Genomic DNA, 26,479 nt, shown 5'->3' on the forward strand with positions numbered 1-26,479 from the left:
TTTGAGAAAAAAAGGATGGACTTGAAAGAGAACCACATGAAACTTAAAAAGATTAAGTGAATTAAATGAAGAATTACTTGATTATTGAAGTCAATGAAAAATTATTGGTGTATACATTATTCTAGCATAGAAGCTTTCTCATCATGCTTCATAAAATTACCAGCAAGAGAGAAAAGTACAATGATAATAAGCATTATGGATAAATTGGCTCTGTATCATAATTCCCTATTCTAATATTCTCAGAAGGCTCTCATCTATGATAAATGTAGGAACTGCAGTCACATGTGAATGGTTCATTTCTGGATTCATTCTGAACTCTCTTAAGCACAGTGACTGTTAGTTGTCTTTCAAGCTGAGAAAATCTGTTGAGTAATAGGCATCAATTTTAAGTCCTTTCTTTCTTCACAGATAACAGTATCTTTCCTTGGCTCAGTGCCCATAGCACATGGTTACAGCACTGGCCACATGCACCACCCGTGGCAGGTTCGAACCCGGCCTGGGCCACCTATACAACAATGACAACTGCAACAAAAAATAGCCGGGTGTCATGGTGGCCGCCTGTAGTCCCAGCTACTTGGGAGGCTGAGGCAAGAGACTCGCTTAAGCCCAAGAGTTTGAGGTTGCTGTGAGCTGGGATGCCATGCCACTCTACTGAGAGCAACATAATAAGACTCTGCCTCAAAAAAAAAAAAAAAAATATCCTTCCTTATTTCCTCCTGTCAGGCAAACTGTCTCTGATCTCCTGGAAGATCTTTTCTCTTCTCTTCTGTCATTGGGGTGGACCTTCTGGTAGAAGGGAGGGAAATTTGCTACCAAGATCGAGAGTGAAGTTACTAAGTTTTTATTTATTTATTTGTTTAATTAATTTATTTTTTGAGGTAGAGTCTCACTCTCTTGCCTGGACCAGCTCACTGCAACCTCACACTGGTGGGCTCAAGTGATCCTCCTGCCTCAGCCTCCTCAATAGCTAGAACTATAGGCGTGTGCCACCATACATAGCTGAATTTTTTTTTTTTTTTGTAGAGATGAGGTCTTGTTGTGTTGTCCATGCTGGTCTTAAACTCCTGGCTTCATGCAGTCCTCTCACCTTGGCCTCCCAGTGTGCTGGGATTACAGATGTAACACTGTGCCTAGCCACTAAAATTCTTTTTTCTTTTAATATGAAAAATTAAATCACTTATATCTGTGTTATTAGTAATGAGTCTCTGTAATATTTTGTCCTTGCATGTGCTTTTGAAACACTATACATTTTAAAATAAAATGTTTCAAATGAGCGTGGAGAATCACAACAAAGCATAGTGAAGGGTGGTGAGCAAAGAAGCCTGGCGATGAAGCCGCCATGCCAGGAGCCAATCAGGACCTGGAGTCTGTGTTCTAAACTCTGGCGTGAGCGCTGGAATGTCACCTTTTAAACGTGAAATCTTTGAGAGATTCTGTTGGCTCTTCTGCCAAGTTAGAGATGTGACTTTGAAGGTTGGTAAAGAATGGTGTTTGGGGGTGATTTCTGGTTTTTCAGAAGACTTTTCCTGACCACTAAGGGCAGTCATTAGAAATGGTGCTGTCATTTTCCTCTGTGATCATAGCCCTCAGGCTCTTGTTTGCCAGGTAAGAAACCAAAGGCTCTGAATTCTTTGTAGATGATTCATAACAGATAAAGCTTTCATGGGATCTAGTATGTGGGCCTTTACTCAGGTCTCTTGTGCCCTCATTCAGTTTATGGGAGTCTTCTAAGAAACAATGACAGTCACAAGGTGTCTGTCTAGCCATGTGACCAGGGTTCCTGTGATGTGACACCTCTCTCCTTTCTTCTGGACCTTTTCCCTTGAGATGCTGCCTTCAGTGTAGAAGTTCACCATAGTTCACATAAGGAAATTGTTAGGCCTGGAGGAAATTCACAGAATTATTTCATTCACTAGCAACCTTTTGAAAGAAGTGGTTTGTGCTAAGTGCCAATTGAGTCCTTTAAAAGCAATAACCCTGGACAGCTGAATTCTCTTACCAGTTAGAACTGGTGAAGCTCCAGGAAGTTTTTTGAAATTATTAATTTTAGAATAGTTTTATATCTACAGAAAAGTTGCAAAGATATTATAGAAATTTCCCTTATACCCTTTCATGCCATCTCACCTATGAACATTTTATTGTATTGATGCTTTCTAGGGGGTATTTTTTTTTTTTTTTTTTTTTTTGTAGAGACAGAGTCTCACTTTATGGCCCTTGGTAGAGTGCCGTGGCCTCACACAGCTCACAGCAACCCCCAACTCCTGGGCTTAAGCATTTCTCCTGCCTCAGCCTCCCGAGCAGCTGGGACCACAGGCGCCCGCCACAACGCCGGCTATTTTTTGGTTGCAGTTTGGCCGGGGCTGGGTCTGAACCCGCCACCCTCGGTATATGGGGCCGGCGCCCTACTCACTGAGCCACAGGCACCGCCCACTAGGGGGTATTTTTAAAACAACAATTTCTACCTTGTTTGTGGATGTGGGAACATTTTATTTACAGACTAGATACCTCAAGAATTCTACTGACATGAGTACATGGTCAAATTAAATGGTTTTTCATTTATGAAGTAACCCCCCAAAGAAAACTAATACCTTAGCAAAATAATGTATGTCTTTTGAGCCACAAGCACCACCCAATAATTTATATCTTTTAAAAATTACTGGCATGGTGCTGAGTTCATATATTTGTTGATAAAATGATTGAGTGACTATAGAAGCATCGTCTGTGTAGGTGTCCTATTGAGAACCTAATAGCTTTCAGCAAAGGCCAGATTAACCCATATGTAACGTGTTCTGCCTTCCCCAGGTTTAGATTCTTAGTGCTGATTGGCTTAAGGCATGTTTATTCTTTTTTTTTTTTTTTTTTTTTTTTTTTGTAGAGACAGAGTCTCACTGTACCGCCTCTGGTAGAGTGCCGTGGCGTCACACGGCTCACAGCAACCTCTAACTCTTGGGCTTACGCAATTCTCCTGCCTCAGCCTCCCGAGCAGCTGGGACTACAGGCGCCCGCCACAACGCCCGGCTATTTTTTTTTTTTTTTGTTGCAGTTTGGCCGGGGCTGGGTTTGAACCCGCCACCCTCGGCATATGGGGCCGGCGCCCTACTCACTGAGCCACAGGCGCCGCCCGGCATGTTTATTCTTAATATTAGGAAATGTTGGTGTTTCCTCCAGCTGTCCACTTATTTTAAACTACCATAGGTAATGATGAGTGCCTACTGTTTGCCCTCTCTATCATAACGAATGCTCATTATAAACTTGGGAACTCTTGCTCATATCTGTTTTCTTTCTATAAATTATTCCTGTAGATTAAGCCTCAGTAGACAATTGAGCTGTGCTCGATCCTGTACTATCTTGTCGGAAATGTTTCATTTTGGGGGTGGGGAGAGGTTACCAACATATGCATTAATTATTATTAGGAAAAAAATCATTTTGGTAGTGCCCAAATATACTTTTTAAAAGTCTTTATTCTAGGTAAATAGAAGAAATTGGGGTGTTTTCATCAAGAAAAATAAAAATTGTTTATTTGGAAAGTAGACTATTCAGCATTTAATCTTTTTATATTTTCAGAATTCAGCTGTGGAAACAGTTATGTCAAAACAACTTTCTCCCAATGTTCAAAAAAGCATGAAAAACACCGAAGATGAGCAGAAAGTCAATGAGCTGCAAAATCAACCTTTAGAATTAGACATTATGTTAAGAAATGAACAATTAAAAGAGATAGAGGTATGGAAACATGAGGAACACTGGCAGTGTGATTGCATCATTCACCCAGTGCAATACAATGTATTTTAATTACCAAAAATTTGCTTGTGTAGAGTGAAAAGTCTTACTTAACCTTTGCCTGATGATCAATTTGGTAACTATATAATTATGTACTAATCAGTGAGTTGTATAAATCTATTTAAAAAGAAGAGTTTAACGAACACTAGTTTTCTTTCACAAAGTTTCTAAAAACTTATTCAGTAGCAGAAGTCAGAGATTTGGGCTCGCCGTCATTCCTTTTCTTAGTTATATCTGTTTTTCTGCTTCTGACAAATTCCTTTCATTTTTCCTAATATTCATGTTAGAGAGGTCCTTTTTCTTTGTTTTACAGCTGTGTTTACATAGCTCTGTTTCTGTATTTGTATTCCTCTAGCTTTGTAAAGTAACCTAAAAATCCAGTAAGGCCATGTTTTATAAAGTGAATCTATAATGATCAGGACAATTTTAGCTAAGTTTGCGTAATAGCAAACATGTATCTAAAACAGGAGAGGTGATGTATGTGAATAATAAAAATAAGGTGATTCTGGGCGGCGCCTGTGGCTCAAAGGAATAAGGCACTGGCCCCATATGCTGTAGGTGATGGGTTCAAACCCAGCCCCAGCCAAAAACTGCAAAAAAAAGAAAGAAAAAAGAAGGTGATTCTTTTTAGATGTTGCAGAATGCCTTGTTACAATAGGGTGATCTAATTGATATTAAATGTTGGACCAATGGTGAGTTTCAGATTTTAACAAAAAATAATAATGAGTATTATTAGGACCTTAGTTTCTCTGGGTGCAAACAAAATATTTGAAATATCTTTTCGGGATAGACTATATTATCTGAAGGGAAGAGGAAAGGAAAGAAAATGAATGTATTAATTAATGAGTGACTGGGTGAGCATATATTTACTGATTTGTGTGACATGATTTTAGGAATTATATACCCACTTGGAAGCAAAAAAAGCAGCCATTGAACCACTGGAACAAACCCAATGTCTCAACAAAAGAGAAACGAGTGCCTTGGTTTTCCACACTACAAGATATTCCACGCTTTACTTGGATAATCTGCTTAAGACACTTATGACTTTGAAGAAAAGTAAAAAAAGCCAATATTGTCTTCTTAAAGATTTTCAGGAGCACCTTACTACCGCTGAGTCAGCTCTGAAAGCCTCGATGACAGAAAGAGAAAGCCTAAAAGTGTAAGTGTGAAAGTTCAGAACTTGCATCCTTTTAATCCAAGGACAGCCTCCTACTTTAGACAGGTCAGGGTTTTAAGAGTTTATGCTGTAAAAGGATATTATAAAAACTACAGTATAGAAATTCTATATGGAAACTGTCCTAGTTTGTTTGGTCTGCTTTAACAAAATACTGTAGATTGGGTGGCTTTTGAAAGACAGAAATTTATTTCTTACAGTCTGGAGGCTGGGAAGTGTGAGAAGCCCAGCGTGACAGCAGACTCAGTGTCTGGTGAGGCTTCCTCCCTGGTTCATGAATGGCACCTCCTGACCGTGTCCTCACATGGCAGAAGGAACACTGCCCTCTTTGGTTCTCTTTTCTAATGGTTCTAATACTATTCCTTAGGGGCTCCATCCTCATGACCTATCTCGTCCTAATACCATCACATTAGTAATTAGGTTTCAAAATATAAAATGACCATAACAGAAGCCATTTAGGAAAACTACATTGGTTTCATGAAAAAAAAAAAAAAGTTTGTTACTGACTATATTTTACAAAGTAATTTATTAAATGATTCACACTATAAATATCTGCAAAATAGATTTAAGTTCTATGTTGTTCAGTATGACTTTTGTTAATATATTGTAAACTCGGGACAATATACTGCCTGTGGCTCAGTGGGTAGGGTGATGGCCCCATATACTAAGGATGGTGGGTTCAAACCTGGCCCCGGCCAAACTACAACAAAAAAATAGCCAGGTGTTGTGGCAGACACCTGTAGTCCCAGCTACTTGGGAGGCTGAGACAAGAGAATCGCCTAAGCCCAGGAGTTGGAGGTTGCTGTGAGCTGTGACGCTACAGCACTCTACCAAGGGCAATAAAGTAAGAGTCCGTCTCTAAAAAATAAATAAATAACTAATACATTCTAAACTTGGGGCTGGCGAAAGAAACATGTATGTAATTGTTTTCTATCAATATAACTGGTTTAAATAGTTTGGTAGATGTTGAATATGTTTTGTAATTTTTATAAAATAATATGTACATCTTTTGGCTTTAAAAATGATGGCAAATGGTGGCAGATACAATCTTAATGTGTGAACATTTTCTCATTATTAAAAATGTTGTTTTGGGTGGTGCCTGTGGCTCAAAGGGATAGGGCACCGGCCCCATATGCCAGAGGTGGTGGGTTCAAACCCAGCCCCAGCCAAAAACTGCAAAAAAAAAAAAAAGTTTGTTTTATACTTATACCTAAATGAGATTTACTTTCAGTATCTCTTGAGGAAATAATTTTATATTCATAAGATTATCTTGATAAGTGCAACTTCTTAGTCAATGTCTATATTCTTATTATTGGAAAGATGATACAGAGGTTGGATATTATGGTAATTTCTCTCAGTTCCAGACGAACCTTTGTACAAGCATTTTACAAAGCATTTTCACATATGTCATTCTTTTACTCTTTCCTCCTTTCCCATTATTCTTCATTTTTATGATATTCATTTTATTGTTAAGTTTTCGGCAACTAATTGAAAGCCACAGTAAACAGATTCTGATTTTTTTTTTCTTTTTTTAGATGGAGTATCACTCTTACTCTGGGGTAGAGTGCTGTGAGCTATGACCTCACAGCAACCTCAAACTCTTGGGCTCAAGAGATCCTCTTGATTCAGCTTCCCAAATGGCTGGGACTACAGAGCCCACCACAACACCTGGCTAGTTTTTCTTTTTTTGGAAGATAGGGTCTCGCCTTGCTCAGGCTGGTCTTGAACTCCTGAGCTCAAACAATTCACCTGTATTGGCCTCCCAGACTGCTAGGATTACAGGCATGAGCCACTGTGCCTAGCCTTGACTTTCTTTTTAAAGGATAGACTACTTTTACAGACAACTTAATCTTCTTTTCTATGAATTCAAAGCAGAATTGATTTATTTTAATGACATCTAACTACATATCGATGCATAATAAATATCACTTTTTTTTTTGAGACAGAGTCTCACTATGTCACCCTTGGTAGAGTGCTGTGGTGTCACAGCTCACAGCAACCTCGAACTCTTGGACTTGGGCTTAAGTAATTCTCTTGCTTCAGCCTCCCAAATAACTGGGACTATAGGCACCTGCCACAGCGCATGGCTATCTTTTTTTTTTTTTTCGGTTGTAGTTGTTGTTTGGCAGGCCCAAGATGGGTTCGAACCCACCAGCTCCCGTGTATGTGACTGGCACCACTGAGCTATGGGTGCTGAGCCACAAATATGAAATACTAACAATCTCTGTTTTTATTCTTTTTCTAGGGGACCATTGGATAGCGTAACATATCTGGACAAAATTAAAAAATTCCTGGCATCCATGGAAAAAGAGAAGGTTTCTTTAGGCAAGATGAAACTTGAGTGGGAGAATTTATCAAGTCATACAACAGACATGGATAAGAAACTTCTGGAAATCCAGATTAAGCACCTGGAACATGGTTGGGAACAGGTAGAACAACTGGTTAAAAAGAAGTATTCTCAACAAGCAGTGGAATATGATAAATTTGTATCCTTCATGAATCAGATGCAAGACCTTGAGAGTTCCCTGCAGCAGCAGCAGCAGCAGCAGCAGTGTCTACAGTTAAGGCTGGACTCTCCAGAACGGGAGGGCAACCAAAGCATCATCGCCTTGGCCACTGAACTCCAGGCTATCAAGCATAGATTTTCTGTTTTAAGGGGGCAAGCTGAACTTCAGATGAAGAGGATTTGGGGAGAAAATGAAAAGAAGATTTTGGAGGATGCAATAAATAATTTGAAGCAGCGATTAGAAGTGGTACAGCCGTTAAGCCTACAGGCAGAGCATCTGATTGGGAAGAATGACCTGAGGAACAAGGTGAAGGAGACTATTTTATGGATCAAGAATCTGCTGAGTGAACTTGTTACCACCCCCATTTCCCTTCTCCCAGATGACATTCTTGCCCAGATCAGAAAATGCAAGGTGACACATGACCGCATTCTGGATAGACAGCAGGCTGTGGAGTCCTTGGTGGAAGAGGTCAAAGTGAACATTCCCAGCCTGACAGCATATGAGGGCAATGATTTAAGTAATCTCCTAGAGGACTTACAGAAGCAATACCAAATGTTGGTTTTAAAATCAACTCACACATCACAGCAATTAGAATTAAAATTGGAGGAAAGAAGCGAATTATTTGCAATAATAAGAAAGCTTCAACTTACACTTCAAAGAGGGCAAACACTGATGATTCCCAAGGTGGAAACAACCTCCACAGAAGCTGAACTGGAACATCACCATGTCACTTTGAAGTCATCTCAGAAGGAACTGCAAGAAATTACAAGCATCCTCTCAACACATCTTCAGGAGCTCACAACCATCTTTGAGGATCTAAATGTGTTTGAGAGATTATTTCTGGATGATCACGTACAGAGTCTTAAGACTAGAGCCAACAGAACGCAGAGATTCATTCAGAATAGATGTAGAGAAGTGGAATACAAGATAAATTTTTACAGAGAACTCCATGAAAAAACATCTGTGCTTCAGAAGGAGGTTGACAGTATACAACACAATGAACTCCTACTTCAAGAAATAAATCAAGAAGTTAAGGAGGAGACCCATAATCTTAAAGACAGATTCATCAGTATTCAACATAGCATCTTAGAAGTATTGAAACTTAAAGAAGTGTTTGATTATATGGGACTAAACTGGGATGGTTCACAACTTCACCAATTACAAACACAAGTATTTGAAAAAGAAAAGGAACTTGAAGAAAAAATTAAGCGGTTAGACATAGTTGAAGAAGAATATGGCAAATATCAAGCATCACTAAATAAAATGAGAGTTATGGATTTGCAAATTAAAAAAGGTGCTGAAGCAGTACTGAAAGCTCCTAAAACTCCACCAGAATCCAATGTGCTCAGTGCTCAAATTTTGAACCAGAAAATTGAAAAAGCCAAGCGCTTATATGATGAGATAGTAAAGAATTTAAATGAAAATAAGGCCTTCGATGACTCATTCAAAGAGGAAGAAATACTACAAATAAAGCTGAAAGTTGAAGAAAATGATAAGTTGCATAAGGTTCTCCAAAACATGGTACTAGAATTCCAGCCAAAAAAAATGGATAAGAAGAATTTTCTGGACAAATTAGAAAATTACATACATGTTTTAAATCAGATAAAATCTCAATTACAGCATCCTTTACTTATAAATTTGGAAATTAAACATATTCAAAATGAAAAGGATAACTGTGAAGCATTTCAAGAACAAGTGCAGGCAGAAATGTTTAGTATTAAAGCTGTGACTGCTGTTGAGCAGCAAAGAGAAGAAAGCTCTTCTGAAACCAGTGACTTGGAGGCAAAATTACATGACATTGAGGACCTTCAAAATTACGTGACATTGAGCATTGATATGCGCATGGTAGGTTTTTTAAATCAGGCACTTAGTGCCTCTCTTTTCATTGCATGACTTTGTGTTTTGCTAGTTATATCTGTGCTTCTAAATAAGTTACAATTTCTACAGGAAAATTCTCTACAGGAGGATAGCCATTGTTAAAAATTGCAATAAACCAATTTATAATCCTGACACACTCTACATCTAAATGCAGTGCCTTACAATTTGTAGAAAGACAAGTGTGATAGGTTTGTTTCTGTCTCTGTGGAACTTAGGACAAAGTGTTGTGCGTTTTTTTGCTTTTAGAGATAGTAAAATATAATAGGAATGTGGTGTAGGGAGAAGAACACCAATTATAACTAACATTTGTGTTCTAGGCACAGCGCTAAATACTTCATATTTAATCTGTCAACCCCAATGAATGACTGGGGCAAAAATCTCAAGGGAGGTTTAGCAAGCCAAGATTTTGAGGATGTGCTGAGGGGAAAAAAAGTATAAACTGTAGAAAAACTGTGGCCATTTTTTTTCAAAGGGAGGCTGGAAACTTCATGTTTTAAAGGCATACAGAGAAGAAGGAAAAAGACAGGGTATGTGTGTGCACGGATGAGGTAGTGGCTACTTTCTTGTGAGGCCCAAAAATCTACATTTTATATAAAATAAGGGAGTGATGGAAGCATCGATAATGTGGATGTTCCTGGGCAGGTGGAAGAATGTCTGATTCTGTCTTGTCTCTAGCTGTTACGTATAAGATAAACCTGTAATTCATTCTTAGTGTGGAATTGGATAGGCTTTATTAGTTCAGTTTCTAGATACATGTACAGTTTGCATGTCCTTGCTAATGGACATAGCAAGAAATTTCCTGAATGAATGATTTCTGGGGCCAGTTTTCACAGATGCCTGAGGCTGTGATTATCTTTTTATGGATCTTTCCAGCAACTTTGTGAGGTGAGTGCTTTTATTAGGCCTGTTCAAAAATAAGGAAATTGAAGTTCAGAGACATGAAGATTTTTCTGAGGGTCTTGCAGCAGTAATAGAACCAGGATTCTAATTGAATTCTGTTTGATTCCAGAGTAGGGACTATCAGATCCAAATCCTGCACATAGTGCCTGTACTTATAAATAAGGTTTTTTGGGATACATCCATGCCCTTGGGTTTATGTACTAAATATGGTGGCTTTCCTGTTACAACAGCCCAGTTAAGTAATTGTGACTGCTTGCTGACCTCTGGAAGAACAACTCCAACATACTTCCTTGCCTGTCCTTCTGATATTTTAGGCATCACTGGAATTGGTATTGTGCTGAATATAATGCTTTACATAGTGTTTTCATATGTGTCACATTCAGATTACATAAAGGAGAAATTAACTTCCTTTTCTAATTCAAAGAGTTATCGTTAGATCATATGTTTGAAATAGTTTGATAGCTATAAATGCTATAGAAATACAAAGTTGTGTTATGAACCCTAATATAACCTTTAAGTAGGTTTGTAACAAGTGAGTAATTTGAGTACTTTGGTATTTGGCTTTAATAAAAGTTTCAAGAAACAACGTACATAGAGCCCCTAAATATTAGGATTAAACCTGGGCTGGAATGGGCCTTTACAGTCTTTTATTTCATAGAGAAGACTAAGATCTGGAGGCATTCGATGATGTCCCCAAACTAAATTCAGCAGCCGAGAGTTTTTTAATTTGTTCACAAATATTAAGGTTATTCTCAACAAACATATTCAGTTCATTTTATATAATTCATAGTCTAGTATGAGAGTTTCAGAGTAGGAACCTAACTCAGTAGACATGATTCATGAGATGTTATTTTGAGTTTTGACACTTAGAAAATCTATAAACAATTTTTATTTAGGCAAACGAAAGTTATTCATTTTATTTTATTTTATTTTATTTTATTTTTTGAGACAGAGAGCGTCTCACTATGTCACCCTCGGTAGAGTGCCATGGTGTCACAGCTCACAGCAACCTCCATCTCTTAGGCATAAGTGATTCCTTTGCCTCAGCCTCCTGAGTAGCTGGGACTATAGGCGCCCACCACAACACCTGGCTATTTTTTAGTTGCATTTGTCATTGTTGTTTATCAGGCCCAGGCTGGGCTCAAACCTGCCAGCCTTGGTGTATGTGGCCAGCACCCAACTCACTGAGCTAGGGACGCCGAGCCCAAAAGTTATTTATTTTTAAATACTAGTATAATGTCAAACTGTAAGTGTGAGGATCCTACTCTTTTTAAACTCAGAGACATTACGAATGCTCTGCAAAAATTCAAGCATAACAACAACCCCCAAAGTTGACAATTTTGTCACAGTATTTAATCTCCTATTTACAGAATGTCTTGAATGATGCTTACGAAAACTTAACATGCTATGAAGAAGAGGTCACCAGGGCATTGGAGATGGCCACTTCCCTTGAAGCCATTACTGCATCCCATAGAGTAAACCTTGATAATCCAGAAGAATCACTAGAGATGCCTCTTAGGAAACAAGAGGAATTGGAATCCGCAATAGCAGATATCCAGGAGCTCACTGAGAAACTAGCAGCTATATCCAGCCCTGAAGCCAAGCTCCAACTTCAATATACTTTACAGGAACTAGTTTCTAAGAACTCGGCCCTGAAGGAAGCCATCGAAGTAAAGAATGCTGATGTAGAACGGTAGGTGGTCCTTCTACATGTAATGCTGTAAGAATGTAAAATAGAGGGAGTTAATTTAGAAAATAAGGAAAAGTTTTAAAAAATTATTATTTAAAGAAAACCATGGTAGCTATTTTATTGTGTTTTTATTACTTTGTTCTTATTGAATATTTAATCTATACAATGGATTGTTTATAAAAGTAATAATGATAAAACAAACATCTTTGTAACCAGAGTTTCAAAGATAAGCATGATTAATTTGAATTCTCTTGTGTGCTTCTTCCCTCTCTGAAACGTAAAACACTCTCCTAATTTTATATTTGCCATTGCCCTGGTGTCTGTTGCATTTTTACTATGCGTGTGTCCTGTTTTCACAATTTTGAACTAGCACCTAGTACGTGCGTATTCTTCTGCCACTTCGTTTTTTTCAAACTCATCATTATGGCCCCCAAGGTTTACTCATGTTATTGCCTGTAGGAAAGTTCATTTCCCCAGTTATTGATGGACATTTGAATGGTTTCCAGTTTTTGCATTCAGAAGCAGTGCCACTTAGGAACATTTTTGAATATAATAGTTTCTCTTGAGTATCTATCTACGAGCCAGATTGCTGGGTCAAAAGTACGTACATCTTAGAGTAACACCAAATGATTTGCCAATTTCACTTACGCCAGCAGTATATAAATAAATATTCCAGTTGTCCTATATCCTTGCCAACACCTGATATTGCAGGACTTAATTTTTACATGTCTGGTGAGTAAGAAGTTGTATCTCATTGCAGTTTTAATTTGCATTTCTATTACAGCTACTGAGTATGATTTCTTTTTGAATATTTACTGGTCATTCATGTTTCCTCTTCTATAAAATGCTTGTTCAAGACTTTACCCCATTTTATTGGTCATCTGTCATTTCACTATGGTTTGTAGGAATGTGTTCTGTAGAGATCAGTCCTTTATAGTTACATGTGTTACAAATATCTTTACTGGGGAGGTTTCCTATCAGACACTCAATCTGGGCTTGGCTCCAGGCTTTGTGATCTGTCCCTTACATTCTAGGAGGAAGCAAAGAAAATTAAAACTAAAATGCCTTGGAGGCATAAACTGGCCCTGCACCCTGGCTTATTTCTGTGTATTTTCATTTTACAGAATTCGAGGGCTCAATTCCTTGCCAGTTTGTGTGTGTTAAGAGTTGTTTTTTAAAATATATATTTGATACAGAATTTTTAATTGCTTTCAATGGGGGATTTTGGCTGTTTCTATCGTATATATATATATAAAACTTCATAATGTATCTCAAAATGCTGTATAGAAAATGTAAAATTTTTTACTTCATAACATTATTTTCCTTATTATAACAGATACTTAATAAAAGTGATTTTAATTGATACATAATATTTTAAGTAATGACTTGTTTTAATTTTCTTTTGTTCTTTTGAGACAGTCTCACTATGTCTCCCTCCGTAGAGTGCTGTGCTGTCACAGCTCACAGCAACCTCAAACTCTTGGGCTTAAGCAATTCTCTTGCCTCAGCCTCCCTAGTAGCTGGGACTACAGGCGCCTGCCACAACGCCTGGCTATTTGTGGTTGTAGTTGGCCCGGGCTGGATTTGAACCCACTAGCTCCAGTGTATGTGGCTGGCACCCTAGCCGCTGAGCCAAGCGTCAAGCCTATTTTAATTTTCTTTCTTTCTTTGGTTTTTTTTTGAGACAGAGCCTCAAACTGTTGCCCTGGGTAGAGTGCCGTGGCATCACAGCTCACAGCAACCTCCAGCTCCTGGGCTCAAGTGATTCTCCTGCCTCTGCCTCCCAAGTAACTGGGACTACAGGCACCCGCCACAATGCCTGGCTATTTTTTTTTTTTTTTGGTTGCAGCCGTCATTGTTGTTTGGCGGGCCCAGGCTGGATTCAAACCCACCAGCCCAGGTGTATGTGGCTGGCACCTTAGCCACTTGAGCCACAGGCACCAAGCCTTTAATTTTCTTAATCATACCTTTTTGTTAGACATAAAGGATGTTCCAGTTTTTGCTGTTTTAATTAATACCCTAATGATAAAAAGATTTTACTATGTAAAAGGTTTTACTCTTTTTAGTATAAATTCCCTAATTCCTTAAGGTAGATTACAGAAGTTAAATAGGTCAAAAGATATGAGCCGTTTAAGGGACTAAGTGTTTTTTTTAAAGAATTGTACTAATTTATACCTAATTAGCATATTCAAGAGCACAATTTTCACTTTACTGAAGTGAACTTTTGCTAACCAACTCTAATTTAGGCATTTGAAGACAGCCCTACCTACCTGATAAAGTTTGCATTTAGGGTTGGGTATGGTGGCTCACACCTGTAGTCCCAGCACTCTGGGAGGCCAGTGCTTGTGGATTATTTAAGCTCAGGAGTTTAAGACCAGTTTGAGCAAAAAATGAGACCCTGTCTCTAAAAATAGCCAGGCATAGCAGGTGACTATAGTCCTAGCCACTCAGCTAACTCAAGAGGATCACTTGAGCCCAAGAGTTTGAGTTAGCTGTGAGCTATGACACCACAGCACTCTACCCAGGGCAACAGAATGAGACTCTGTCTCAAAAAAAAAAAAAAAGTGGGAAAATTTATTCTAGGAAGTTTAGACTATTGTGTAAATATAGTTTAATACCAACTTTTTTCTCCTAACTGTACCTCATTAGGTATCTTGAGAGTTACCAATGCTATAGAAAGATTGAAGAGAAAATTTTTGATAACCTCAGAAAAATGGAAGCAGTTCTCAGGCAGTCCATGTCCCCATTGCCAGTGTCTTACAAAGAAGCTTTAGAGCGCGTGGAACAGAGCAAGGTAACACTATTTGCAAGTCTCTGGTAAGTCTGTGTGCAAAAACAGGCAGAACAGGCGGGCGGAGGCAGAAGAGAATGTAGGTCAGTCATAGCCCACAGGAATCTTCAGACTGAGCTGTACACCCATGAAAATCCCTTACCTCGAAAGCCCGAGAGAAAAAAATGACGCATTGGTTTCTGAGAAATTTAACTGAGCAGATTCACAGGACATTCATCCCCACAAATGCCCTGTCCTTATGGCTTTTGTGAGGCTTCCATTTTAGTGCTCCGTTAGGAGAGGCTGCTGGAGCTGCTGCAGAGCTGCCTTGGTGTCCCTGGAACACTTACTGCAACAGTCATAAGCTCCGAATTCTGGTGATTTCTTAGACTCTGTTATTAAACAGTTTTACTTTTTGCTTAGCTTATTTTGATCTGCTAGAATCTATGGTATTATATGTTATTAGGATTTGAATGAGGGCATTCTAATACCACTTATTTTTTTTTTTTATTGTTAAATCATAGCTGTATACATTAGTGCAAACGCCTGTACCCATTCTGAGATGCACTATAGATGTGGCCCCACCCATTACCCTCCCTCCACCAAAGCCTCCCCCCCTCCCTTCCCCTTCCTTGGCCCTTTCCCCATAGTCTTGTGCTATAGTTGGGTTATAGTCTTCATGTGAAAGCTATAATTTAGCTTCATAGTAGGGCTGAGTACATTGGATACTTTTTCTTCCATTCTTGAGATACTTTGCTAAGAAGAATATGTTCCAGCTCCATCCATGTAAACATGAAAGAGGTAAAGTCTCCATCTTTCTTTAAGGCTGCATAGTATTCCATGGTATACATGTACCACAATTTGCTAGTCCATTCGTGGGTCGATGGGCACTTGGGCTTCTTCCATGACTTAGCAATTATGAATTGGGCTACAGTAAACATTCTGGTACAGATGTCTTTGTTATATTGTGACTTTTGGTCTTCTGGGTATAAACCTAGTAAAGGAATTATAGGTTCGAATGGCAGGTCTATTTTTAGGTCTCTAAGTATTCTCCAAACATCCTTCCAGAAGGAACATATTAGTGGGCATTCCCACCAGCAGTGTAGAAGTGTGCCCTTTCCTCCACATCCACGCCAACATTTCTGGTTTTGGGATTTTGTTATGTGGGCTACTCTTACTGGGGTTAGGTGATATCTCAGAGTAGTTTTGATTTGTATTTCTCTGATGATTAAGGATGATGAGCTTTTTTTTCATGTGTTTGTAGATTTTGTGTCGATCTTCTTTAGAGAAGTTTCTGAATGAGGGCATTCTAAATTACTTAATATTTGTCAAAAACAAAGCAACACCACCCCCCCGTAGCCCTTTCATATTGTGTTGATGCTTGAAGTATTATGCAAAAACCTACCTAGTAAAACATGAGACTTATGTTAAAATAACAAAGCGTGTTGTAGACCACCCCTCCTTCTCCGAGGATATGGTCCAAAATCCCCACTGGAAGCCTAAAACTGCAGATAGTAGAAAAGACATACTGTGTGTTCTCTGTACATCCCTATGGTAAAGTTAAATTTATAAATTAGGCACAGTTAAGAGATTAACAGTAATAATTAGGGTGTATGGTAGTATTCCCGGCACTTTGGAAGACTGAGGTGGGAGGATTTGCTTGAGCCCAGGATTTCAAGGCTGTAGTGAGGTATGATTGTGCCACTGCACTCCAGCCTAGGTGACAGAGAAGGACCCCTGTTGCAGAAAAATAAACAAAAAATGGGTGTGGCGTGGTGGCTCACACATGTAATTCTAGTACTCTGGGAGGCCAAGATGGGCAGATTGCTTGAGATCAGGAGTTTGAGAACAGCCTGAGCAAGAGCAAGACCCAATCTCCAAAACTAGCTGGGCATTGTGGGGGGTGCCTGTAGTCCCAGCTACTCAGGAGGCTGAGACAAGAGGATGATTTGACCCAGGAGTTTGAGGTTGCTGTGAGCTATGATGCCATGGCACTCTAACAAGGGCAACAAAGTGAGACTCTATCTCAAACACCCCCCCCAAAAAAAAAAAAAAAACATAATAACTAGTAGTCAAATAGAACAACCATAACTATATACTGTACTTTTAATAAAAGTTATATGAATATGATCTTTGTCTCTCAAAATATGATATTGTAGCTGGGCATGGTGGCTCACACCTGTAATCCTAGCACTCTGGGAGGCCAAGGTCGGTAGGTACATCACTGAGCTTGGGAGTTCGAGACCAGCTTGAGCAAAAGTGAGACCCTTTCTCTACTAAAAATAGAAAAACTAGCCTGGGATAGTGGCTCACACCTATAATCCCAGTTACTCAGGAGGCTGAGGCATTAGGATTGCTCAAGCCCAAATGTTTGAGGTTGTTGTGAGCTATGATGCCACAGCACTCTACCCAGGACACAGAGTGAGACTGTGAGACATTCTTCTAGGTAGGATGTGAGATGATAAAAAGCTGATGTAATGAGATGAGGTATATGACATAGGTATTGTTAGGTAGCCATTGACTGTGAACACAAGCACTGGGATGCCGAGACAGTTAATCTGATGATCAGGAAGGCTGGTGCATGCCTAACAAGCAGGGAAGTATACAGCCTGTAGACACTTACCCAAGGGAGGATTCACGGCCCAAGTGGCACAGAGCAGGAGGGCACAAGATTTCATCATTCTACTCAGACCAATCATATGAATTGTTTGCTTCTGACATTTTTCATTTAATATTTTTGAGCTGCACTTGACCATGAGTAACTGAAACCTTGGGTAAAAAACCACAGGTAAAAGACCACCATACCTCTAGAATATTTACTTTTGAAGATACATTCTTACTTGGAAATACTGGTTTATGGATCATTTGTCACCACAGTCCTGTATTCATGCGGAATACAATAATATGTAGGTCATTCTCATGTTTCTTTTCTTTCTTAAGGTCTTGGTGTCAAATCTTATGTCAGTCAGGGAAGAGTTAATGAAACTACGACAGGGCCTCAGACACTTGAGACCCAGATGCACAGAAAAAGATGGTGTGTGTTTGCTCCGAACTGTGTCGGCTCTGTGGGGGAAATGGCTGAGTTTGCTGGAAGCTGCTAAAGAGTGGGACATGTGGTGTGAAGAACTGAAACAGGAGTGGAAATTCATCAGCGAAGAAGTGAGTTCTTGATTTTCAACAGCCAAACCATATTGTTTCCTAACAAGCGTTTTTAAAATTATTTTATTATTTTTACCTTGTTTTTATATAAATTGAGTCCTCAACCAGTACCATGTGCAAAAATCACATACACATTACACAGAAATAGTACTTAGGCCCTATTAAAAAAATCTCCAAGAAGTTATTCACATTTTTTATGAGAGTAGCTTTCTTGGGGATACCAAATAATTCTTAAAAATAAATGACCACTTGCTGGTTGGAGCTTTAAAATCTTCACATGACAGTAAATTAACTCTTCTTAAAAAATATCTGTCTCTACATTATACTAAAGATTAGAATTAGGTAATATGCCTAGTACCCAACTAATTTTGAAATTAAGTGCATGTGTTAACTTTGGAAATCAACCATAGTTGTTAGATATGGACCTAAATATATGAGGTATGATGTTCTTTTTGAAAACTAGCTAAGAAAACCTCTATAGGGTCATAGAGGATATATAGGATATTATCAATCACGGATGTTAATTTAACCATGGTTTAATACTTAAGCATCACATATATTTAGAAAAAAATTAAAAATAGAATAAAATTACCTTGGGACATTCTCTAATCTTTCCAAAGGGCCAGGAATAAATGGGATACAAATCAGAACATTAAATGAAAACTTATCTCTCTTATTTATTTCAAAACTCCTGCTAAATTTACTTAAGAAAGAAATATAACAGATCAGTATGGAATTAGATGTTGTTTACATGCTCTTGGGATTGAACTACATAAGCACTACCTATTCCGCTTAGAATTTGATATTTTTGAAAGTGAGTATCTTTGTGGTGCTGGTGAAGTTTGATTAGTGAATAGTGTTTTGACTGTTAAAATTAGCTTTCTAAATTATGCATTGAGGGGCTGCCAGAACCAGTTCTTGTCTGTGGCATCCTATTTTGAGTTACTACACTGCACAGAGAGGGCAGGTCATGTGTGATGCCCCTGAATCCTTGCATTGCCCTTAGGAGGTAAATATTTTCTACATTTTCTACATGGGGAGACTGAAGCATTGAGAGATTAAATAACAGCACCAGGCCCCCAGCTAGAGATTGATTGAGCTCTAAGCCCCTGTGAGCTGGGGCTGGGGCTGTCACGTCACTGCTATATCCTTAGAACCCAGCCAAGGCCTTCTGCTAAGTGTCCACTGACTGCTTATTCGCTAAGCATAGTTTGAACTACTTCACATGTATTATTTATCTTACAAGAATCCTGTGGGGACACTTTATTGTCCTTTCTGTATAGAAGAGAAAAGTGAGGCGAAGTGAGATCGAGGAACTTGCTCAAATTCACAAGTGGTGGGAGAGGATTCAAACTTAGACTTTGGTGTTTAACCACTAAACTGTCAACTTAAACGATATTTACATACATCAAATTGGCATGAGATTTTAAGGTAGCTTTTATCCATTTAATAAAAGTTGTATTATCTAATGACCTACCTGTGTCAAATTCTGCTAGCTTGCTTCGTGCTTTCATATGTGACAAAAAAAATGTCTCTATGGAATAAGTGTTTATATGTTTAGATTTTTAGAAACTTCATGGCCTGTTTATAAATTTCCAAACTAAAAAACCAATTAAATTTTTTATTTACCCCTTCCCCTCCTGTCTTACCTCCCTGTTTTCTTAAACAGAATTTTCTTGATGCAATTATTTGCTTCTGGTTATTCAAAATCATCATTTTATGCTCTGATGATCATAATGTACTAGAATAAATTTGTGTCTTCAAAGGCCATCATAGATGTAGGTCTGGCTTGTTCCCTTTGTATCAAAAGTTCAAAAGTCATTTCTTTGTTAGTTTCTGATTCTAATGGTTCTTGGTTTTTAGTCTCCTTCACTGTGTTTGCTTACAGTGCAACTGTGGATTCTTCTCCTTTTCTAGACTCTATAATTGACCGAAAGCCTAAAAGCTTTATAATCAATTTTATCAGGATTCTGTGGCTAAGGAAAATTGTGAAGGGATTGCAGAGCCTTTTCTGGATGGGAAAAGTGAATGTACAATATTTTTGGCAACTATTTTACTGCTTTGGAGACTGTCTTCTCATTCTTAGTGTAAAGTTTGTTGAGTCTGACAGGTGCACCTTGTCACATGACCACCAAGAAACTCAAGGTTCAGGGCTTGAGTTTCAGGGCAAGGTTCAAGGTTTCCATGACCCTACAGAAGTTCCCTCATGGTCCTTTATTGTCAGCCCCTTCTATCCCCCCAGGCCTTGACAACCATTAATCTGTTTCTTTTCCTAAAGTTTTTCCACTTCAGAATGACCTATAAATGGACTTTTACAGTCTGCAACCTTTTGAGTTTGTCCTCTTTTCACTAAGCATAATACCTTTGTGATTCCTCTTGTTGCTGATTGTGTCAGTGGTGTATTTCTTTTTATCCTGAGTGGTATTACATGGGCTAGAAGGACTACAGTTTGTTTATCCTTTTGCATGTTGGAGAGTTGCCTAGCTTTGGAGTAAAATCATGGTCCTAAAGACAGTTGTTCTCACCCTTGTGTTCCCCTCTTCAGTCACTTACCAACTTCACAGTAGATGGCAGAGCTTGAGATCAGAGCAGGCAGTTTATTTTGGAAAGTGATCCCAGGGAACAATGAGGCTGAGCAGGCCTGGAACAGGGAAGGTCTGAGCCCAGGTCAGACCTGCAGTCTTGCTGGGTCGTGATTGCTGCAACTTCTCTTTTCTGATTCTCAGTGGGCCTGGAAGCACCAGGAGCCACCCCATTCAGTCCTGGATTACAGAGGCAGTTCTTTCAATCCCGATGCATGTCGGAAACCCTGTGTGTACAATGTAGAGTTTCTTTGTTTGAATCTGGTTTCTAGCAGGGGGATGCAGAATGACCCAGTGGAACCCTGTCTCATCCCCTAGTGGATGTGGAGCTGTCTGCCTGAGAACCAGGGCTTCTAGTCCAACCGAGCTTAGGTCTGAGGTGATGGGCTGCACACATATTTCATAACTGGGGCTCTTGGAGAGGGGCTAGTTGACCCCTGCAACTGTGTATTGCAACTAGGGTAGATCCTATGGCCCATATGGCAGGGCAGCTCACAGCGCAGCCCACCAGTTGCAGCACCTTGGCTTCTCCAGTTTCCTCGGCTGTCTGATGAATGGGTCCCAGCATAATCCTCAATACAGCAGAGACTGCCTGCAAAACCCCCAGAGGTTCATCCCAGCTATGTCCCCTTCTTAGGAGTGGAGCTACAAAATTGAACAACTTGTCCTTTACCTCAGAGGAGAAGCCCTGCATGCCCCACACACCTAGGCCCTCGCAGGCATTGTTTCCTGCCCTCTGGTGCATCTTCCTGGGCCTCTGAGTCCTTCTCACCATTTCAGTTAGCATGAACCATAAATGTAGTCGGCCCGTATGATATTCTGCAGTTAACATGATATCATATATATTAGCTGGCCCATGTGATAGTCTGTAATTAGCATGACATGCACATAGTAAGCCTTGTAATATTCTGTAATTAGCATGCTATCATACGCGTAGCCTGTGTAATATTCTGTAATTAGCATATCATACATGTAGCCCTGTGATATTCTGTAATTAGCATATCATACATGTAGTCAGCCTGTGTGATATTCCTTAATTAGCATGATACCATACATGTTAGTCAGCCCATGTGATAGTCTGTAATTAGCATGATGTCATACATGTAGTCAGCCTGTGTGATATTCTGTAATGTGAAGATTGCAAGATCTGTAAGTCTGAACATGGGACAGCAAGTTAACACTGCATGAGGGCTGAAGGTGACACGGGAGTAATGCGGTGGAGGGGCAGGCCAGAGGCCTTGAGAGGCGTACTAGCCATCTGATTCAGGGGCCTTTGGGACCTTCTGTGTCTTCCCTCTGGGGGGGTTGTAGAACTTCCAGTTTCCACATATGTTCTGCAGTAGGTTATGTATTTCTGATTTCTTCACATACCAGTGCTTGACAAATATTTGATCGGTAATTCAGGCTGCTTTTCCTTTGGTAGTTGTTGGGGTAGGGGTAATCCACTAGGCTTGCTTTTTGAGCATATGGGAATTGGAAGTGAAGGAAAAGAGACCTGCTCACGAAATTCCCCATGTGCAGTAGCTGCCCAACCTTTTACACATAGTGACGGCAGTTTGTGCTTATCTCAGGAGAAAAATTGCTGTACCCAACTGAAATCTGAAGGAGAAATAAATTATTTATGAAAATATTAACAGCATTTCCTCCAGCCCACAGTAGAAATACTTCATTTTAATTACACATCTATATGAGCACTAGCAGGGAACTGTTGGATTCTAACAGTGGAGGACAAATATTCCCAGCTATAGGAAAACAAATATTACTCTCAACTGGGATTGGACATGAGGGACCCTTTGAGGAGAAAGTATGCAATAATTATGGCTGCCAAGGTATGCTTCGAGTCTTCAGGGGGTAGGAGTATATTTTACTTATTTCAGCTCTTATTTTGTTTGTTGAATTAGATTGAACGAGAAGCAATTATTTTAGATAATCTTCAGGAAGAACTCCCCCAGATTTCCAAAACAAAAGAAGCAGCCACCACAGAAGAGCTCTGTGATCTGCAAGACTGTTTGTGCCAAGGTGAGGAGAACGTGGAACAGCAGCAGCTCCCACTGAACCTGCTTTTCCAACGCATCCAAAGTGTGCAGAGTGTTCCTGAAGGCATGGAGGCTGTGGAAACTGTTCCAGCAAAGCAGGAGATTACTTCTATGCAAGAGCGATGTAGCAAGTAAGATTTCTAAAAAACTATCATGAATATTACATAGTTCAGAAGTTAGAAAATATCAAATTTAGAAAATATAAAAATATTGTGGGGAAAATGGCCGGTGATCCAACAGAATTGGTTGAGGACACTGATAGATAGACAAAGGATGGAAAAGAGGCCAGACGTGCAGTGACTTATACCGGAATCTAAAGAGTTTGGGAGGCCAAAGCAGGAGGATCATTTGAGTCCAGGAGTTCAAGATTAGCCTGGGCAAGAAACTAAGACACAGTCTCAAAAAAAAAAAAAAATTACCTGGGTGTAGTGGCAGAGTCCTAGCTACTGAGAGGCTGAGACAGGAAGATCACTTGAGCTCAGGCGTTTAAGGTAGTGAGCTGTGATGATGCCACTGTACTCCAGCATGGGCAACAGAGCAAGACCCCATCTCTAAAAATAAAAGGGGATTGGCTTGACACCTATAGCTCAGTGATTAGGGCGCCAACCACATACACTGGGGTTGGCAGGTTCGAACCTGACCCTGGCTTGCTAAAATGACAACTACAACAACAACAAAAAAATAGCTGGGCATTGTGGCAGGCACCTGTAGTCCCAGCTACTTGGGAGACTGAGGCAAGATGATTGCTCAAACCCAAGAGTTTGAGGTTGCTGTGAGCTAAAACGCTACAGCACTCTATTGGGAGTGACCAAGTGAGACTCCATCTCAAAAAAAAAAATAAAAAAATTATAGACATTAATCTCACCACTCAGCAACAACTGCCAATCACTTTTTTCTCCTCATTTTTACTATGGTTTTCTTTTTAAAAACTGTGATCCTAATAATTACACTGTTTGGTATTCTGCTAAATAATGTACCAGCATATCATATTTGTCTTTTTATGCCATTAAATGTTCCTTTAAAACATAGCTAGCTGTATAATATTCTACCATGTGACTGTGCCACAATTTATTTAACCTAGCTCCTAATAAAGAACTTTTACATCATATGTAATTTTTTTTTATTTTATAAAATCATTGCATTAAGTATGCTTATGCCACAATCTCTTATCTGCATCTGCAATTAATTCATTGAGAAAGATACTGAGAAATACAATCACTGGGCAAAGGATATAATAATTTTATGGCCAGAAGTACTCTAAGGACAAATCCAACCGTTTTCTCTGTCTATTCTTACTACTCAGTATCACACTTATGACACCAGATATGCAGTGTTTTTTTCTGGGTTCCTTGGTCACTTTCCTTGGGTTCAATTATTTGTTAGAACAGCTCACGGAACTTAGGGATACACTTTACTTGTGTTTCCTGGCTTATTAATAAAGGGTATAATAAAGGATGCAGATAAATAGATTGAAAAGATGCATTGGGAGGGCAAGGGCAAGGCGAGGAGTGCAGGGCTCCCCTCTGCCTGCTGGGCACCTTCATGATTTAAGCCATCCAGAAGCTCTCCAGACCCGATCTTTTTGTTTTTTTATGGAAGCACCATAGTCGTGTTTTTTTACATCATTGACCATTGCCAATCAACTCAGCCTTCAGCTCAAATGCCCGCCTTGGAGGCTGGGGTAGGGGCCAGGGGTATATGTCAGGGGTGGTACTGAAAGTTCCAACCCTCTAATCACGTGGCTTGTCTCCCTATCAACCAACCCCTTTCCTGAGGCTATCCAAGAGCACCCCAAGAACAAAAGGTCTTAGGAGCTCTGTGTCAGGGACTGGGATCAAAGACCAAATATTAGAACAAAAGATATTAAGAGGTCTGTCTCAGAAACTGGGATAGGGACCAAATATATATTTCTTTCTTTCTTTCTTTTTTTTTGTTTGAGACAGAGTTTCACTATGTCACTCTCAGTAGAGTGCCATGGCATCACAGCTCACAGCAACCTCCAACTCTTGGACTTAAGCAATTCTCTTGCCTCAGCCCCCCAAGTAGCTGGGACTATAGGCATCCACCACAATGCCCGGCCATTTTTTGTTGCAGTCGTTTAGCTGGCCTGGGCTGAGTTCGAACCTGCTACCCTCAGTGTATGTGACTGGCGTTGTAACCACAGTGCTACGGGCACTGAGACAAATATATATTTATTATCTCTCATAATACTTACCAAATAACTCTCAGGAAAGATTTTTACCTACTTGAATGGCTTTTCTGGTGTTTGTTACATCCACAGCAAAAAGAGTCAGCTATAGAGAAAAAGGCCAGTGGGGCTATCTGTCCTCGAGAGCCCACCCATGACTACATTCACATCTCTAAGTCATTTTCATTTGGGCTCAAGGATTAAATGGGGTAAAATAGAGGATGGAGATGGTAGTTGGAATGTACAATGTGAAAAGAAGATTCTTGGCGATAAAAGATTTGGAGAGGTTTTTGAATGATTGATAGAATTTGATATGTGTTTGTATATATGGTATATATATTATTGAAAACTGGTACTGTTCTTAGGGATAAAATCATTTTTCATAAGCTCTTCAGACATTAATTGTTGAATTGAAACTATTTCACAGAAGAGCAGAAGAGAGAAACAATTATATTCCAATGCTCTATTTTAGGCTTTTTCAGAAAGTACAAAAATATAAGGAATTGATACAGATTGAAATCCAAGAAAGACATTCCTTCACAAGAGAAATAATTACCTTAAAGAATTTATTTCAACAGACTACAATTTCTTTCCAAAATATGGCCTTACAAGACCACCCAGAAAAGGCAGAAGAGTTTGAGGTGAGTGAGGAATGAACTATAAATGTGGCTGATGCAAGTACACAATCTTGTATCCAGTGTCCTTGGGGCAGAGGTAACTTAGTGACTAGGGCTGGAGGATGGTTCAGAGAGAAGAACATATGCAAAGGCCCTGTGGTCAGGCAGAACCCTTGGTGAAGATCAGTATGACTGGAAAACAGGGAGCAGAGTTATGACCAGGCAGGTGGGTAAGCCAGTCTGGACCAAGCAGACTTCCTCAAACACATTCAAGTGTGTGAATGTGGTGAACCATGGGTCAGATCTCTCTTCAGTAGCTTGTTAGATTATTGCTTTCGCATAGGACGTGATGTTTTATCTCTGATAAGGGGCTGTGTACCACTTAACGGTAATTTGGGAGCTGATTTCTTCAGAATGATTTCTACTCTCATTCCAGTCCAATGATGACAGCCAAAAAGAACATTCAGAGGTTTATTCAAAAGTTGCCTGCTGCTGTTAACCAGAGCTTTTGCTTATTAATGTTAGAAGGACGCTTCCTGAAGCAGTCTTCATGGGGAGCCACCTAAGCATAGCTCTGAATGAAGCCCTGTACCCCAGACCAGTTCTAGATAAAACAGGTGACACTTCCCTCTCCTTTGACACAACCCACCTTTGTCTGAATGTCATTGTTCTCTAACTTTCCCTCTCCAGATTTGTCCTCTGCCAGGGATTAAGAAAGGGAAAACAGTGACACTTCATGGAGTCATTTAAAATTGTAATCATTCTTCAGTGCAGTAACTCACTCCATTAACACAAATAATGCTACTTAGCAGCTACTAAAAACAAAACAAACAAAAAAAGCCACAGTAAAGTCAAGAGGTATTTTCCACTTGATCTTTGGGAAACTTTCCCAAACAAATGAGTTTCTGCTTTATAATTACTGCAGGAGAAGGTAGATCAGATTTTGTTTCTAGGCCACAACCAAAAGGCTATTTGTTCAGGTTTCTTTTATCTCCGAAAACCTCCATTCTTTGCATGGAACTGGAACCTTCCCTTTTGAAAGAAGTTGAGCTTTGCTGGGCTGTCTAATTACATGAAAGCAGACACTTCTCCTCTAAGCCTGGGGCTTTTAGTGGCCTTGAATCATTGTGATGATAATGCAGGAAGAAGTAGAAATAGCCACAAGTTAATAACAACAACAAAAAACTTCTTTGAAACTTTT

At 39.5% G+C, this 26,479-nt stretch overlaps 1 protein-coding gene across 4 annotated transcripts in view; it reads left to right on the forward strand.

Annotated features, from left to right (window-relative positions):
• Positions 1-26,479, forward strand: part of SYNE2 (spectrin repeat containing nuclear envelope protein 2) — a 424,477-nt gene that overhangs the window by 233,084 nt on the left and 164,914 nt on the right. For all 4 annotated transcript variants that reach the window (XM_053601260.1, XM_053601261.1, XM_053601264.1 and 1 more), the window contains exons 46-53: positions 3,565-3,720; positions 4,671-4,936; positions 7,197-9,303; positions 11,607-11,929; positions 14,576-14,720; positions 17,637-17,855; positions 22,339-22,604; positions 25,134-25,302. In XM_053601260.1, coding sequence (XP_053457235.1) covers positions 3,565-3,720; positions 4,671-4,936; positions 7,197-9,303; positions 11,607-11,929; positions 14,576-14,720; positions 17,637-17,855; positions 22,339-22,604; positions 25,134-25,302 — 3,651 coding nt within the window. The remainder of the gene's footprint in view (positions 1-3,564; positions 3,721-4,670; positions 4,937-7,196; positions 9,304-11,606; positions 11,930-14,575; positions 14,721-17,636; positions 17,856-22,338; positions 22,605-25,133; positions 25,303-26,479) is intronic.

Source organism: Nycticebus coucang, chromosome 9 (genome assembly GCF_027406575.1).
Source record: "Nycticebus coucang isolate mNycCou1 chromosome 9, mNycCou1.pri, whole genome shotgun sequence".
Taxonomy (NCBI): Eukaryota; Metazoa; Chordata; class Mammalia; order Primates; family Lorisidae; genus Nycticebus; species Nycticebus coucang.